We start from the raw sequence: 15902 nt of genomic DNA, 5'->3' as shown, positions 1-15902 counted from the left end.
CCCATAGAGAATATATGCTTATTAAATATTTATTGATCTGCTGAATGAAAGACAGAGTGAATGAAAGAATGTCACTAGATTGCATTGTGACGATTGAATCTTATCTGTGTGTTAAGTGTTTAATGCAGTGTCTAACAAATTTATTTCATTGTTTCACAAAGATAACCAAGTCAGACATGGAATTTTCATGTTATTCCATACACATTTTAGCTCAAGGAGTTTTTGACATGGAAGGAAAAATACCTTTTTGTTTTCTGGATAACAACAGAGAGAGACTTATTAAAGACTATGAATTCTAAGCAATGTAATCGGCATTGCATTGCACAGTCACTAAGTCAGGTCCGACTCCTTGCAACTCCAAGGACTGTAGCCCTCCAGGCTCCTTTGTCTATGGGATTTTCCAGGCAAGAATACTTGGGTTGCTGTTTCCTTCTCCAGGGGATCTTCCTGACCCAGGGATCAAACCTGTGTCTCCGGCATTGACAGGCGGATTCTTTACCGCTGAGCCACAGGGAAGTGCTGAAGCAATGTAATACTCTTCAATAAATGGTTATTGAATGAGCATTTATTGCTCATTCAATTGATTTATTGAATGAGCATTTATTGCTCATTCAATTGATTTATTGAAATGATCATTGCATACTGTTTGACACTATATTATAAAGGGGCAGCCATGACAATGTGGGTCTGTTTAACTTTACAAACAGAACTGAGAAACTGGTTAGTTTTGTAAACCACTAAACTCATAATTTTAAATTTCCACAGAATGATTTCTTTAGATATACATCCCCAGACTTCCTATTTGAGACCATGAAGTCATAAATCCAGCACTTTATCAAGAAAAGTTTCCTGAATACCAGGCAGAATTCATAGGCATTTAAAATAAATTATTAACTTAACAGTACTGTGTTGAAGTGTGTATGATTTATTATGGACATTCTCAGAGCCTTAAAAATAACATTTCCTAAAGGTGCCAACATGTATGGAACCCAGAAGTTCTCACACAGCCATTTATTTATGCCATGGGATTCTCAGACACCAACAGAGTAGAAATGGAAAAGACCAAATTGTGTAACTAGAGGCTTTAGAAATAGCTGAGAAAAGAGAAGTGCAAGGCAGAGAAGAAAGGAAAAGATATACCCAACTGAATGCTGAGTTCCAAAGAATAGCAGCAAGGAGGAGATAACATGCATTGTTCATTTTCTTCTTAAATGAACAATGCAAAGAAATAGAGGAAACAATACAATGGGAAAGACTAGAGACCTCTTCAAGAAAATTATAGATACCAAGGGAATATTTCATGCAAAGATGGACACAGTAAAGGACAGAAACGGTAAGGACCTAACAGAGACGTAAGAGATTAAGATGAGGTGGTAAGAATACACAGAAGAACTGTATAAGAAAGGTCTTCATGACCTGGATAACCATGATAGTGTGGTCACTCACCTAGAGCCAGACATCCTGGAGTTTGAAGTCAAGTGGGTGTTAGGAAGCATTAGTGCAAACAAAGCAAGTGGAGGTGATGGAATTACAGTTGAGCTATTTCAAATCCTAAAAGACGATGCTGTTAAAGTGCTGCATTCATTATGCCAGCAAATTTGGAAAACTCAGCAATGGCTACAGGACTGGAAAAGGTCAGATCTCATTCCAGTCCCAAAGAAGGGCAATGCCAAAGAATGTCCAAACTACCACACAATTGTGCTCATCTCATATGCTAGCAAGATATTGCTCAAAATCGTTCAAACTTGGTTTCAGCAGTAAGTGAACCGAGAACTTTCAGATGTACAAGCTGTGTTTTGAAAAGGCAGAGGAACCAGAGATCAAATTGCCAACATCCACTGGATCATTGAAAAAACAAGAGAATTCTAGAAAACATCTACTGCTTCATTGACTACACTAATGCTTTTGACTGTGTGGATCACAACAAACTGGAAAGTTCTTAAAGAGATGGGAATAGCAGACTGCTTTACCTGCCTCCTGAGAAACCTGTATGAAAGTTAAGAAGCAACAGTTAGAACCGGACATTAAACAAAATGGTTGTTGACTGGTTCAGAATTGGGAAAGGAGTATGCAATGCTGTGTATTGTCACCCTGCTTATTTAACTTATATGCGGAGCACATCATGCAAAATGCCACACTGGATGAGTCCCAGGCTGGAATCAAGATTGCTGGAAGAAAATCAACAACCTCAGATATGCAGATGATACCACCCTTATGGCAGAAAGTGAAGAGAAACTAAAGAGCCTCTTGATGAAGGTGAAAGAAGAGACTGAAAAAACTGGCTTAAACTTCAACGTTCAAAAAACTAATGGCATCCAGTCTCATTACTTCATGGCAAATAGATGGGGAAAAAATGAAAACAGTGGCAGATTTTATTTTCTTGGGCTCCAGAATCACTGCAGGTGGTGACTGAAGCCATGAAGTAAAAAGGCGCTTGCTCCTTGGAAGGAAAGCTATGACAAAGCGAGACAGCGTATTAAGAAGCAGAGACATTACTTTGCCGACAAAGGTCCCTCTGGTCAAAACTATGGTTTTTCCAGTAGTTATGTTCAGATATGAGAGTTAGACCATAAAGAAGGCTAAGCGCTGAAAAATTGATGCTTTTGAACTGTGGTGCTGGAGAAGGCTCTTAGAGTTCCTTGGACTGCAAGGAGATCAAGCCAGTCAATCCTATAGGAAATCAACCCTTAATATTCATTGGAAGGACTGATGCTGAAGCTGAAGCTGCAATACTTTGGCCATCTGATGCGAAGAACTGACTCATTGGAAAAGACCCTGATTCTGGGAAAGATTGAAGGCCAGAGGAGAAGGGAATAACAGAGAATGAGATGGTTGGTTGCAATCACCGACTCAATGGACATGAGTTTGAGCAGACTCTGAGAGACAGTGAAGAAAAGGAATCCTGGCTTGCATGGGATCATAAAGAGTGGGACAGGACTTAGTGACTGAACACCGAACAGCAACATGTACTAGATACTAGGTGTTACATATGTTAGCTTGCAGCCTCCCACATGTTTGAGAACACTGTCACATTGTTTATTTGAATACACTGCTATGTGCTGGGTGGTGGCTGTTGTAACATGCTTTTCTTATTTAATCTTCAAAGCATTCTATATATTTTTATAACTAAAATACTATTTTAGTTATATAAATTAGTTTATAGTTTATATTAGTTATATAAATTATTTACTCCCTTTGGTTAGAAAAACTAGCTGTTTTTTAAGGCTTTACTGACAAGTCAGTATTACTGACTTCATAAAATAATCTATTTCCTTCTCTAATTAATTTCCTATTCATTGTTCTTCATTCTTTTGTTTTATTTTCTTAATATCAGACTTTTTAGCATTTATATTTGTAACCTGCCCAAAATATGAGGGAGCTGCCTGTGCTTAATGCTTAAAAAATTACAGTTTGATGACTTCGCTTTACTGCTAAAGATCCATTCATAGTTGTTGTCTAGCTATCTTGCTTATTTTATCATGACGTAAAAATAAATGCCCCAGAGAATGAGCAAAAGGTATATTTTTACATGGCTCCTATATTAATATTTTTTGAGGGTTTTCTGAACTGTTTATTGTTAACCTTCTTTGGAAAATGAACTTTTTCTGACAAAATGAAGCTACTAGAAAAATAAAGATATTTTAATCATAATATTTAAAATATTTGAGTTATATAAAGAGATTTTTAGTTCATTTTTAGAATTAAGGCATAGTAATTCAGTGTGCTTTCAAACTTTGATGTTCTGATATGTGTGTGTGTGTGTGTGTGTGTGCGCGCGCGCGCGCGCATTTATGGGGGTAAGAAGGGGGAGAGAGATTTAAAAAAAAAAACCTGGTAAAATATATATAGTTTTTCATTGTAACCATTTTTTAAGAAATATTTACTTTTTAAATATATATACATTTTTTCATCGTAACCATTTTTTAAGAAGTATTTACTTTTTTGATCTGGCCGCCTGGGTCTTCGTTGCTGCACACGGACTTTCTCTAGCTGCGGCCAGAGGAGGCTGCTCTCCAGCTGCAGTGCTTGGGCTTCTTCTGCGGTGGCTTCTCCCTGCAGAGCACAGGCTCTGGGCATGCGGGCTTCGGTAGCTGTGTCACACAGGCTTAGTTGCCCCACGGCATGTGAGATCTTCCTGGACCAGGGATCGAACCAGTGTCCCAGGCATTGTGAGGTGGATTCTTAACCACTGAACCAAACAGGGAAGCGCCATTGTAACCATGTTTTAAGTATATAGTTCAGTGGCATTAATTATGTTGATATTATTGTGCTACCATCAGCAACATCCATCCACAGAATTCTTTTCATCTTCTAAAACTGAAACTTTGTACCCATTAAATAACAACTCCCCATTTACCCCTCTCCCATCCCTTGGCAACTACCATTCCCTTACAAGTAACCATTTTAAGAAGTTTCCCATTTAATATTACTTCTTTTCAGAAATATAAATATATACATGTATACCCTTATACATATTTGTATTTCCTCTTCCTTACCACACAAACGGAAGCACACTATACATATTATCCTAGACCTTATATGGAATTGTGGATGGAAACCTATCCATGGACTAAGAATCCCTGGTCTAGATGAATGAATAAAGAAGATGTGGTATGTATATACAATGGAGTATTACTTAGCCATAAAAAGGAATGGAACTACATCATTTGTAGTGATATGGATGAACCTAGAGTATGTCACCTCATGCGAAGAGTTGACTCATTGGAAAAGACTCTGATGCTGGGAGGGATTGGGGGCAGGAGGAGAAGGGGACGACAGAGGATGAGATGGTTGGATGGCATTACCGACTCGATGGACGTGAGTCTGAATTCCGGGAGCTGGTGATGGACAGGGAGGCCTGGCGTGCTGCGATTCATGGGGTCGCAAAGAGTCGGACATGACTGAGCGACTGAACTGAACTGAGAGTCTGTCATACAGACTGTGAAGTAGGTCAGAAATAAAAAAAAAAACAGATATTGTATATTAATGCATATATATGGAATCTAGAAAAATGGTACTGATGAACATATTTTCAGGGCAGGAATAGAGATTCAGAGCTAGAGAAGGGACTTGTGGACACAGTGGGGGAAGGAAAGGATGGGACAGATTGAGAGTAGCATTGAGATATATATATATATACACACTAGTAAAATAGGTAGCAGGTGGGAAGCTGCTGTATAGCACAGGAAACTCAGCTCAGTGCTCTAGAGGGGTGGCGGTGGGGTAGGAGGGAGGCTCAAGAGAGAGGGTATATATACTTATGGCTGATTCACATTTTGTACAGCAGACCCTAACACAACATTGTAAAGCAATTATACTCTGATTAAAAAAAAAGAAGAACGCCTGGTCTAGAGGAAGAGGCATACATGTTGAGAAACAACTACAATGCGGTTGCTCACTGATGTTACAAAGTATATGGACCAAATGCCATTCGATATAAAATACGGACCAGTTCTTCTAGGACTTCCCTGGTAGCTCAGGCGGTAAAGCGTCTGCCTACAATGAAGGAGACCTGGGTTCCATCCCTGGGTCGGGAAGATCCTCTGGAGAAGGAAATGGCAACCCACTCCAATGCTCTTGCCTGGAAAATCCCATGGACTGAGGAACCTGGTAGGCTGCAGTCTGTGGGGTCACAAAGAGTCGGACATGACTGAGCGATATCACTTTCACTTTCTTCTAGGGTAGATGAGTATGTTAGGGAAAGCTTCAGAGACGTGATTTTAAAGAATCATTTTAAAGAATGAGCTAGACTTGGAGCCTGCAGATTATGCTAGGAATCAGAGAAGAGCCTCTGTATGACAAAATTAGCTAACCCACCTTGGCTAGTATATTGATATAGCATGAAAAACATTTTTACTGCATCTGAGAAGTCTGAATAACATTCTTAAAAGGCATTTTAGGATATATGGGATTCTGTTTCACAGGCTGCCTGGGCTTATACTTAAGTCTAGAAGTATTTTTTTAAGAAACTAAGAAAACAAATCCTCCTTTATACATTAATGTGAATAGACCTCATATCAAAAGAATGGCATGTTTTTAATAGCCTTAACATAAACTATGCTTAGTTTACAAACTTTGTTAGTGGTAAATTAAAGAGTAAAAAAAAAATAGTTTTTATAAAAGTTTATAGTCTATCCTCTGATAGTTATTCCTAGAGTTAATCTATAATTAATGAGCATTCATCACATGCAAAGGTCTCTTTTCTATGCAGTAGGGAGGCATAGGAAAAAATAGAAATTGTTCTAGCCTAAAGCTTTTAGAACTAAAGCTTATCTTGTGGCTGTGTGTCACAAAAAAAAATGTGTTTTCTCAGAACACTGAAGCAAAAGGTTTAGTATTTGGGATAGACAGAAAAAAATAGTATGCATTTTGTTTTTATACCTGCAAGAATGCTTAGTTATGAGCAACTCCGAATAATTATTTATCTTGGTTGCAGTGGTAGTTCCACAAATCTATACATATGATAAAATGACATAGGAGTATACACATATTCCAACCATGTCAAATTCTGGCTTTTGATATTGTTCTATAATTATGTAAGATTGGACTATTGGAGGAAACGGGGTGAAGGATACATGGGATTTCTCTGTACTATCTCTGCAACTTCCTGTGAATCTATAATTATTTCAAAAGAAAAGGTTAGGGGAAAAGCTTGCTACTTTGGCTGTCATTTTGAGAGTAGATTGTGGTGGGCCAGGGGCGGAATCGGGGGTACTGGTTAGGAGAAGTATTCTGAGGTTTTGCAGAAATCCAGAAGGCCGATAAATGGCTATTGGACTAAATCGGTGGCACTGGAGTAGGGCGGGGAGAGGGGTGGGGATAGTTGAGTTCTGGATGTGTCTTGATAGCAGAGTTTATAAAATCTGCTGAGGGACTGGATGCGAGATGTGGGAGAAAGAGAAGGAAAGACAACAGCAGGGTTTGGGGCCTGGACCACTGGAAGGATGAATGAAAGAGATGGTAACAAGAAGCAGCAGCAAGTAGAGAAGCCTGGTATGAGGTAGTTGGATTCTTGTCAAGGAAAAACAAATAACAAGCCCTCTTCCTCTAGTGCCTGGCAGCTCGGGGCGTCCAAGGGTTAGGGACAGTGTGATATTTAAGTGAGTGCACTCTTGTTAACCTGCTACCAGGCAGCTGGGTTATCTTGGCCTCGCCTTGGCTCTTTTGGAAAGAAGCATGTGTTTGATAAACAGGAAGTTGTTTCCATGGGTGTAGAAAGACGAAATGATAGAACCGAGTGGCACAGCAGAGAACCGCTAGCTGTGGTTAGCCTGGAAGGGGCAGAGATCCTTGCAGGTAGCCACCTAACTTAGCACACAAGCCGCCTTTTCCCCATTCTAGACTGAGTTATTTCTTCATCATGAAAAATGGAAAGTCTCTGCCCTGTTGCTTGACCTGCTGTCAGGGAAGGTTCATTTTCAGCTCGTGTTTGGGTCAGGTACGAGTCGTGGACCTAGCAGACAAATGGAGACACTGTCTGTTTATAGTGGAAAAGTGACTTATTTTAAGAAACGTTGGCTCCCCACCACTACCCCATTAGTGGCATGCCTCTGACACTCCAGTGAGCTGGTCTAGGGATGTTAAGACTGCCTTGTGTGTATTTTTGCTCTTTGAAAGGTTAGAATCTAAATGTACCACAAGATATTTCTTCTTGAGTCAGATTGGGACAAAATTACAAGCAGTGAATTCTGAAGCAAACTTTATAAATGCTGGTGCCTGAATACTTTTGAAACTTCAGAATGCATTCCCTCTGCTTCTAATAATATACTCTTCATGAGGTATATATAAATCCCTTAGTGTCACTAACTTTTTTTTTTTTTTTTTTACTTTGTAAGGAAAAACAGATAAAAAAGATTATAGAAATCCGGTGCCAAGTGATTTATGGTGATTGAAAAGTGAGAAAGAGAACTTGGACTCCTTACTTTTTTGTTGTTTGTTTTTATAGTTTTTATTTCATAGTTTTCTTGTAATAAGAGCTAGAAAACAGGAGAACTGTTTTCTCCTTCTAATTGAGAGTCACTGCATCTTTGTCAGGGTTGAAATGGTTGAAGTTATGGTAGAGGATACCTTTAAATTTGCAGGTACAGTGGGAACTAAGTAGATTAGTAGTTAATTGATGGTGAAAAGGGGTTTACTGTGACGGATTGCATATTGTCTAGACTCGGGTGAGTGGGTGGGGGCACGAGTCTAGGAATACAGGAAGCTAGTGTCCGAGCAGGGTGGGTTGCTTGGGACTAGTGATGTGGGTGGGATCTTGCCCAGTATTTCGGAGAACTAGCTCACTAAGCTGTCCAGAAGAAGCAGAACAACTCTTTAGAGTTCCTTGCAACTGGGTGTCTCCTGACAAGTTTCAAAATGTGTTTTACTTTGAATGTTAAAGTGGTTCAGGAGCTGTTTTGTATCATTTGCCTTCTGAAATTACCCCAGTGTGTTTTCCAGCACTGGGACTTTGTGTTAAGTCCAGGCTGGCCTCCTGCTCTGGGTTTCTTCGCTAGAAGTTAAATATCATATTTGAACTGGAAGAATTTTTGCTACTTGCCTATGGAGCATTCATGAACATAAAGCAGCCATTTGTCAGCAGGCAGCTGAAAGGCAGTTTCAGCAGGGACTGCAAACCACTGCAGGCTGTTGGCTTCCTGGCACACCCACCAGACCCTAAGGTTTACGCCGAAAGCAAACTAACAGGACTGTGGGCTGTAGGTGGGGGGAGTGGTGGTAATAAGATGGGCAAAAATAAAAGCAGAGGCTGGAGTCTGAATGACATTGAGCCAGTATGAAGGTCCTGTATGTGGGGAAGAACACAACACTCCCCAAAAAAACTTAAACATCAAACACAATGGCTCAGAAAAAACATCTGATGTTTACAGCTAACACATTTTAAAAAAAGTAAATTGTGTGTATCTTTTTTATATTCATAGCTATAGGGATACTGTAGATATCTTTAGGGAAAGTGAAAGTGTTAGTTGGTTAGTTGTGTCCAACTCTTTGCCACCCCGTGAGCTATAGCCTGCCAGGCTTCTCTGTCTATGGAATTCTCCAGGTAAGAATACTGGAGTGGGTTGCCAGTTCCTTCTCCAAGGGATCTTCCCGACCCAAGGATCGAACCAGGTCTCCTGCATTGCAGACAGATTCTTTACCATCTGAGCCGCCAGGGAAGCCTTCTTTTGTGAAAGTGCTATATAATTTAAGCTGTTTTTCCCAGTGTGCTGTCTCAAATACCTTGTAACCAGAACCATGTAACATTGACAGTTGGTGTGTAATAATAAAGATCAATTTTGAGCACTGCAGTATCTTGAACAAAGAGCCTTGCGATCTGTTAACCAAATGCTGAAATAACATTTATGTAGTATTGAGTGGAACTTTTTTTTTTAAATAGCTTTTTAAAAAATGTCTTTGGAAGTTAAAATTTTGTCATATATGATAACTCTTAGTCAAAGTACGAGTATATTCCCAAATATGCTGTTCTTTCTTTGGCCATAGCATGTAACAGAATTTATTTCTGTTTAGCAGATCAAGAGATAGAGATATTGGCAGTATAAATGATTCATCCAAGGACAACCAATGTGTCATTCTAGAGATAAAACAGAACTAGTCTGCATTCCACCAGCTCCTGGCCTGTGTAAATTTTTGAGAACTTTCCAATCATTTTAGGAAAACAAAGTACTTGGAAAATATAAAGATTTTTTTTTTTAATAAAAGAAAATCACTTATTTTGGAAATTGCTAAATTAATCATTCTGTTGTGTTTAAGAAGCTCTTTGATGTGTTCTGGTAATTAGTATTTACTGCCAGATGAATGTCTCCTGGGCATTTTAATTAATGGGTGGCTTGGCCAAATGAGCTTCTGATGGTAAACCTTCATAAGGGCTTATTTTTGTGTTTCTCAAGAATAGCTGTCTCTTCAAAGCTCTTTAATTAGACAGAGTTTAGCAGCTAAAACACATTATTAGAATAATTAGGCCTTGGATTAAGAGCAGTAGTGGGTCAAAGGAGCAGGTACTGTTCGAGAATGGACTCTTGCAGTGGTGCACGGTGTCCACTTCTGATGGATGTCCAGTTCTTCAGCAGCTTATGTTCACTCCTTGTCCCTCTCTGAGGCTTTTATGTTGTTTGAAGTTCATTTGACAGGTCATACCAGAAGCCTAAACATACCAATGTGTGAGCTCATTTATCACCACCTCCAAACTCTGGTGGAAAGCTATATCCTAGTCCTATTAATATCTAAGCTAAAGTCTTCTTATTTTCTCTTTATTTCTACCAAATTGGTAATCTTAGCCATAATAATGATTGTTTTTGAGGGAAATGCGTCAAAGATTTTGTTTGGGGGTCATTGATAACTCTTAACAATTATAGCAGCTTCTTTGAGGAGTCTTTCTTAATAAATAATCTACTTATAACATTGTTCTTTAAATTACTGTTGTATTTGGTCTCCAAAGTTTTATTTTCTTTGTGGTCAGAATGTTGTTCGAATTGTTTGAGAATCTGCTGTGTAGATGAATTATCATTTTTCCTCCTCTTCTTTACACCCTCTTCCCCCATTTCTTGTCCTAAGCTCTTAATCTTGTTAGTCTTTACTAGAGCATATATTTTATTTCAGAATTCTTCTGACTGGTCTCATGGGGGTTTGAGATGGTGCCAGAACAATCGGGTAGTGTTACTGAAACTACTATTAGAAAACAAACAATAATATAGTCACTTATATTGTCTAATTTTTCACTTTCCCACTATCTCAGGATGCTTATGATGGCAAATGCATCTTTTCCCGAGCTGGATCAGTTGGTTTAAGGATAGTGCTGAGAGGCTATTACAGATTTCAAACGGAGCAAACTGTGTCACTAACGTTTCTAATCCTATCAGCTGTCATGACCCGTATTTGTTGTTAGATGAAGAACTGGGTTAGGATATGCATGTCATTGGTTTAATATAAACCTACTGCTATGATTAGAAAAAAGTTATAGAACTTATGATATGTATCAACCAGTTCCTTTTTAAAGATAGTAGATAGCCTGATTTAGAGATATACAAAGCTTATCACATGTAAATTCTTTTGTTGTACCTTAGCAACATAGCCAATGGGATTATTTCATTTAAAGTGGTAGAAACTTCATTTGGTTTTCTATCAGTAAAGCTTCATAACACAGTTTTAAAATATTTGGTAAGCACAATAAATGCACATGTAAAGATGCAGGCATATTGCTGTACATCCCAGAGAATAGTCACCAAATACATACATTTTTATGTCAAGTTGTAAAACTTGAGAGCAAAAGGGATCAGCCTGAACAGAGTCCTATATAAAGCAGGATTTCCCCCCTTAGTAGTGACTGATTTCTGTCTGTTCTCTCCTAAAATGATTGATTACCGGGACTCTGCTTTTTGACTCACTCTTTAGCACAGGAAATATTGCTGATACTGATACTTATCTCATGTGCACGTTTGCTGTGTATATGTAAACTTTCGCAGCAGAGCTATGAACAGGAAGATGTTGAGTATTACAATCCCTGAAGAAAACCATTGCGTGTGTCCCTCACTACTCTCCCTTTCTTACGGTAGGGTGAGTGTACTCGTATGCACATGTATGTAATGGGATTTATACTTAATGGCGTTTGGATGCTGACTACTAATGAATTTTATAGATACAAATCAAGGCTGTGAGTGCATTGTGTTCCATCTGTTTGTTTCACGTCTTTGACTCACTCTTGTGCTGGGCCCACTAGCAGCCCTCCTCCCGTCTACCTTTTGAAGTCACACCAGTCCCCAACAAGAACTGACGGTACTCTTCTTTGGCACAGACCACCTGGTGGCCCACGGCAGGATGGCAGAAAAGGAGGCCCGTCGCAAGTTCAAACAGATCGTTGCAGCCGTGTATTTTTGTCACTGTCGGAACATTGTTCATCGTGATTTAAAAGCTGAAAATTTGCTCCTGGACGCCAATCTGAATATCAAGATAGCAGGTGAGAAGTGTGCTGAGGATGTGCAATAGGAATAAAGGAGCTTTTCCTTCAAGGTTCTTAAAGCGAGGGATTGTCTTGTTTCTATCTATTCAGAAAGAAGGATTGTGAAAAGGATTTTGTGTGTGCATGGCTTGAAAATGAATAAACTTTCAGAATACACTTATGTAAATTTTTCACATAGTTTCTGATGCAACTAGGTTGGGGAGAAGAAAGAAAAAGTGATTTTTAAATAAGGAATACAACATAGAATAAAGTAGTAAAAAGATCTCATAAAACTGTATGCCCATCCTCACTTGAGAAGGTTGATTTGTATCATTGCTGATACAGAGCATACTTATTCTTAAGACTGTAGTTTTAAGAATAGATCTTATCGTGGTTTAAAGGCAGTCCATCTCTTTTCATCCTCAAATTTCATTCATCTGCTCGTCTGACTGCCTGAAAAAGCACTTTTCACTGCCTCAGTCTCCTCATACTTCAGTTTTAGTAAACTGCCAGCATTTGCCTAACCAATGCAAGCTCACCACCTATTGATAGAAGAAAGTGACTGCAATCTATATGGAAACTATAGATATGAAAATAAGCCATTTTTGTTTTCTGACAGTTTTTGGCATTACATTTTATGTCCCTCATGTCCCAGGTGAAAAAGGAAGGGAGTCTCATATAGAAAACAGAAGTGTAGCTAGACTTTAACTGTCTTGAAAAACCTAAGTAAGAAGCAGTTCTAAAGATTGCCCTCCTTAACCAGATGGTAATTCAGAATTCAAGTTTATATTATACATGAGAGGTCAGAGTCCCTGTGTGTAGGTTGGTGATTCTTCTGACATAACTGCCCACGTTCCAGGCTCTGCTTTCACATCCTTGGAATTCACCTAGCCTTATGTTTATCTGAGTTGGGCTGATTAGAACTTTTCAGCTGTGAGCTCTTTGAGTCCTGTATTTGCTCAATATACAGTAGACAGGAATTAGATACTTTCTTTTTCTTAGATGAAATTCAGTTTTTCCTTTGCCCTTATGTCTGTTTTATATTCTGTAATGCTCTCTAGATGCTGACACTTCTCACAGAGGCTGGGCAGGGGGAAAGGCCTCACAGTTTCAAACCCTCTTTTGTCATTATTGTAGCTTCAGTTGAATTAGTGATAACAATACCTACTAAGCTTCACAATCCTTAAAAGTATAATAAAATGTTGTGTTAATTATCTATTCTGATGTAACAAATGACCGCACACTTTGTGGCTTGAAGCAATATAAGTGTATTGTCTTACAGCTCTGGAGGTCCAAAATCTGGAGTGAGTCGCGTGGGGCTGAAGTCACGGTGGGGTGGGGCTGGCTCCATCTAGAGGCTTTTGGGGGATTCGTGTCCTTCCCTTCGTCAGCTTCTGGAGTCCTTCTGCGTTCCTTGGCTCAAGCCCTTTTCTCACGTCACTCTTCCGCCTCCTGTTTCCATTGTCACATCTTTCGCTCTTTACTGTTCCCCCTTTTTCCCTCTTGAAAGGACCTTGTGACTATACTGGACCCTCCAGGATGGTCTCTCCTGCTCAAGGTCCTTACCCTGGTGACCGCCCTGGTAGTCCAGTGGCTAGGACTTCACACCCCGGTGCAGGGGCCCACTGGCTGGGAAACTAGATCCCACAGGTCGCAACGGACATGGAAGGTCCCAAGCGCCACAACCAAGAGCCAGCACAGCCAAATAAATGATAAATAAAGTTTTTAATGAGTATATAAATGAAATTTTAAAAAAAGATTCTTTTTTTAATAAATGAAGTTTAAGATCCTTGACCTAATCATGTCTGCAAAAATACATAACACATTCACAAGTTCCACGGATTAGGACAGGGACATCTTTGAAGGGCTGTCATTCAGCCAGCCACAAATGTCATTGTAGGGCTCTTTGGATTGGTAATTAAGGTAGTGAGTTAAAAAAAAGGCCCAGATTTTGTGCTCCAGTCTTATTCTACTGACCAAAGACCAAGAAAAAATTGTTATGCTTTTTTGTTCTTGATTTTGAATTTAGAACCATTTTGGTTTAGTTAAGGGCAATTTGCCCTAGAGAAGGAAATGGCAACCCACTCCAGTGTTCTTGCCTGGAGAATTCCATGGAGAGAGGAGCCTGGTGAGCCCCAGTCCCTGGGATCACAGAGAGTTGGATACAACTGTGTGACTAACATACACACACACACACAGGCAATTTGCATGGTTTTTAATTTTCGCATTGAAAAGCTAGGTGTTAAAGCAGGGATTGGTGACAACTGAATTTAGGGTCTCTACTGACAAATATTTGGAAAAGGAGATTTTTTAAAGCTTTCTTTGTTAAACCCATGTAGTCACAATATGAGTTTCTACCTGCTGATGTGTAATTATGGACTCCTAGGGACGCTGGCATTCAGCTTTGGGCTGTGTATTAATCCATATATTTTCGCGGGATTTTTGCTTCGTTCACTTAAAGTCTCTGTTTTCGTTGTTTGTTTTTGCCGCAAAGCAGAGAATCAATGAGCGTGATGGTTCTGTGCTCTTAACAGCTCTCGGATGTTGCCTTTTCGTTCTTTCCTTCATGCCGTCCCCGCTCAGTTTCTCAGTTGTTGCCCAAGCTTCTCTCCCTACACACGTTAGATAGAATGCCCATTCTCACCTCCCAAGCCTTCTCTGAGTTCAGTCGACCAGGGGGAGAAATGCTGCTAACTGAAGCTGACCACAGCATGACTAGTTTCAGAGAGGTGTGTTGGATGGTTGTGACAGGACACAGTCAGGTAAGTAATGAAATCAGCTTTTATTCTCAAAGCCCAGAGTAACTTTCAGATCCTTGGTCTTTTCAATAGTCTTTTTGACAAATTATTGTAAGTCTTGGTAAGAAAGAACTACCATATAAAAAGAAGTACATGAGAAAGAAAGGAGGATTTTTTTGTTTTATATAAAATATTGTTAGTCTTAGGCACCTCATTTAAAAAGAATCATATATGTTATAGTAGCAAATTAACATGGAATTAATAAAAATTCAGATTAGGAAATCTAAGGAGTGTGTTTTCCTTATGTCAATATTTATGTAGTGGTTTATTTTTTTTATTGGCATATAATTGCTTTACAATGTTATGTTAGTTACTGCTATATAAGGAAGTGAAGCAGCCATTTGCATACATACATCCCCTCCCTCTTGAATCTCCCTCGCACCCCCTCATTCCACCCCCTAAGTCATCAAAGAGCTGAGCTGCCTGCACCGCGCCGCTGCTCCCCACCATTCTCTGTTCTGCACGCGGCGACGCCTGTGTGTCCATGGCCGTGTCTGTATGTCATTGCTGCTCTCCCAGATTGCCCCCCCCTCCCCTTCCCGCCCTGTGTCCACATGTCCATTATTTATACCTAGTGGTTTTGATGAAAAGGTCATGTATCCTGTTCAAAAATAGATGAATAAGTTGTTCTAGGGTTGTTTGTGTTTGCAGGAATGTGTTTGCTTTTTCTATGAAGTAATGTGACAGTTTACATGTAATACTCTTGGTACTACTGTAAAAATGTAGTAAGTATAAAAGCCCATATTTGCCCTCTTCAACAGAATATGTGTTTCCTGGACACAAGAGGTAAATTTCAGTTACAGGCATTAAAAGATTCAACATCAGTCCATGGTTTAAGAGTTTTTGTGATTAAATTCTTAGCTGTGAATTTTTGTTCTACGCTAGTTCTAGAGAGAATGAAGCCCAGGTGAATACTTTGTTGTCTTTCTGGTTTTAGAATTTAAAAAGGCTTCTTCTTAATGCTGGTTACAAACCTATATCTTCTGTAGGATTATTTGAAAGATGTTTCTATCATTAGCAATCCAGAATAAGCATTGATTGTTTTCAGAATAAAGAATTTTATTTCTGAAAGACAGAACTGCCAAGTCTAAGAATTTTTAGTGGATGTCTAAAATCTTCACGGTTCCACTATCATGGAACAGAGAAAAGAAGGCTGAGAACATACTCCCACC

At 39.3% G+C, this 15902-nt stretch overlaps 1 protein-coding gene across 5 annotated transcripts in view; it reads left to right on the top strand.

Annotated features, from left to right (window-relative positions):
* The window catches only part of SIK3 (SIK family kinase 3), a 144153-nt gene that overhangs the window by 50596 nt on the left and 77655 nt on the right, over window positions 1-15902 (top strand). For all 5 annotated transcript variants that reach the window (XM_010830385.1, XM_010830386.1, XM_010830387.1 and 2 more), the window contains one exon: window positions 11789-11950. In XM_010830385.1, the coding sequence (XP_010828687.1) occupies window positions 11789-11950 (162 nt within the window). The remainder of the gene's footprint in view (window positions 1-11788; window positions 11951-15902) is intronic.

This window comes from Bison bison, unplaced genomic scaffold (assembly GCF_000754665.1).
Source record: "Bison bison bison isolate TAMUID 2011002044 unplaced genomic scaffold, Bison_UMD1.0 scf7180017864518, whole genome shotgun sequence".
Taxonomy (NCBI): domain Eukaryota; kingdom Metazoa; phylum Chordata; class Mammalia; order Artiodactyla; family Bovidae; genus Bison; species Bison bison.
The sequence above is the reverse complement of the archived record's forward strand: the minus strand, read 5'-3'. Positions and strand labels throughout refer to the sequence as shown.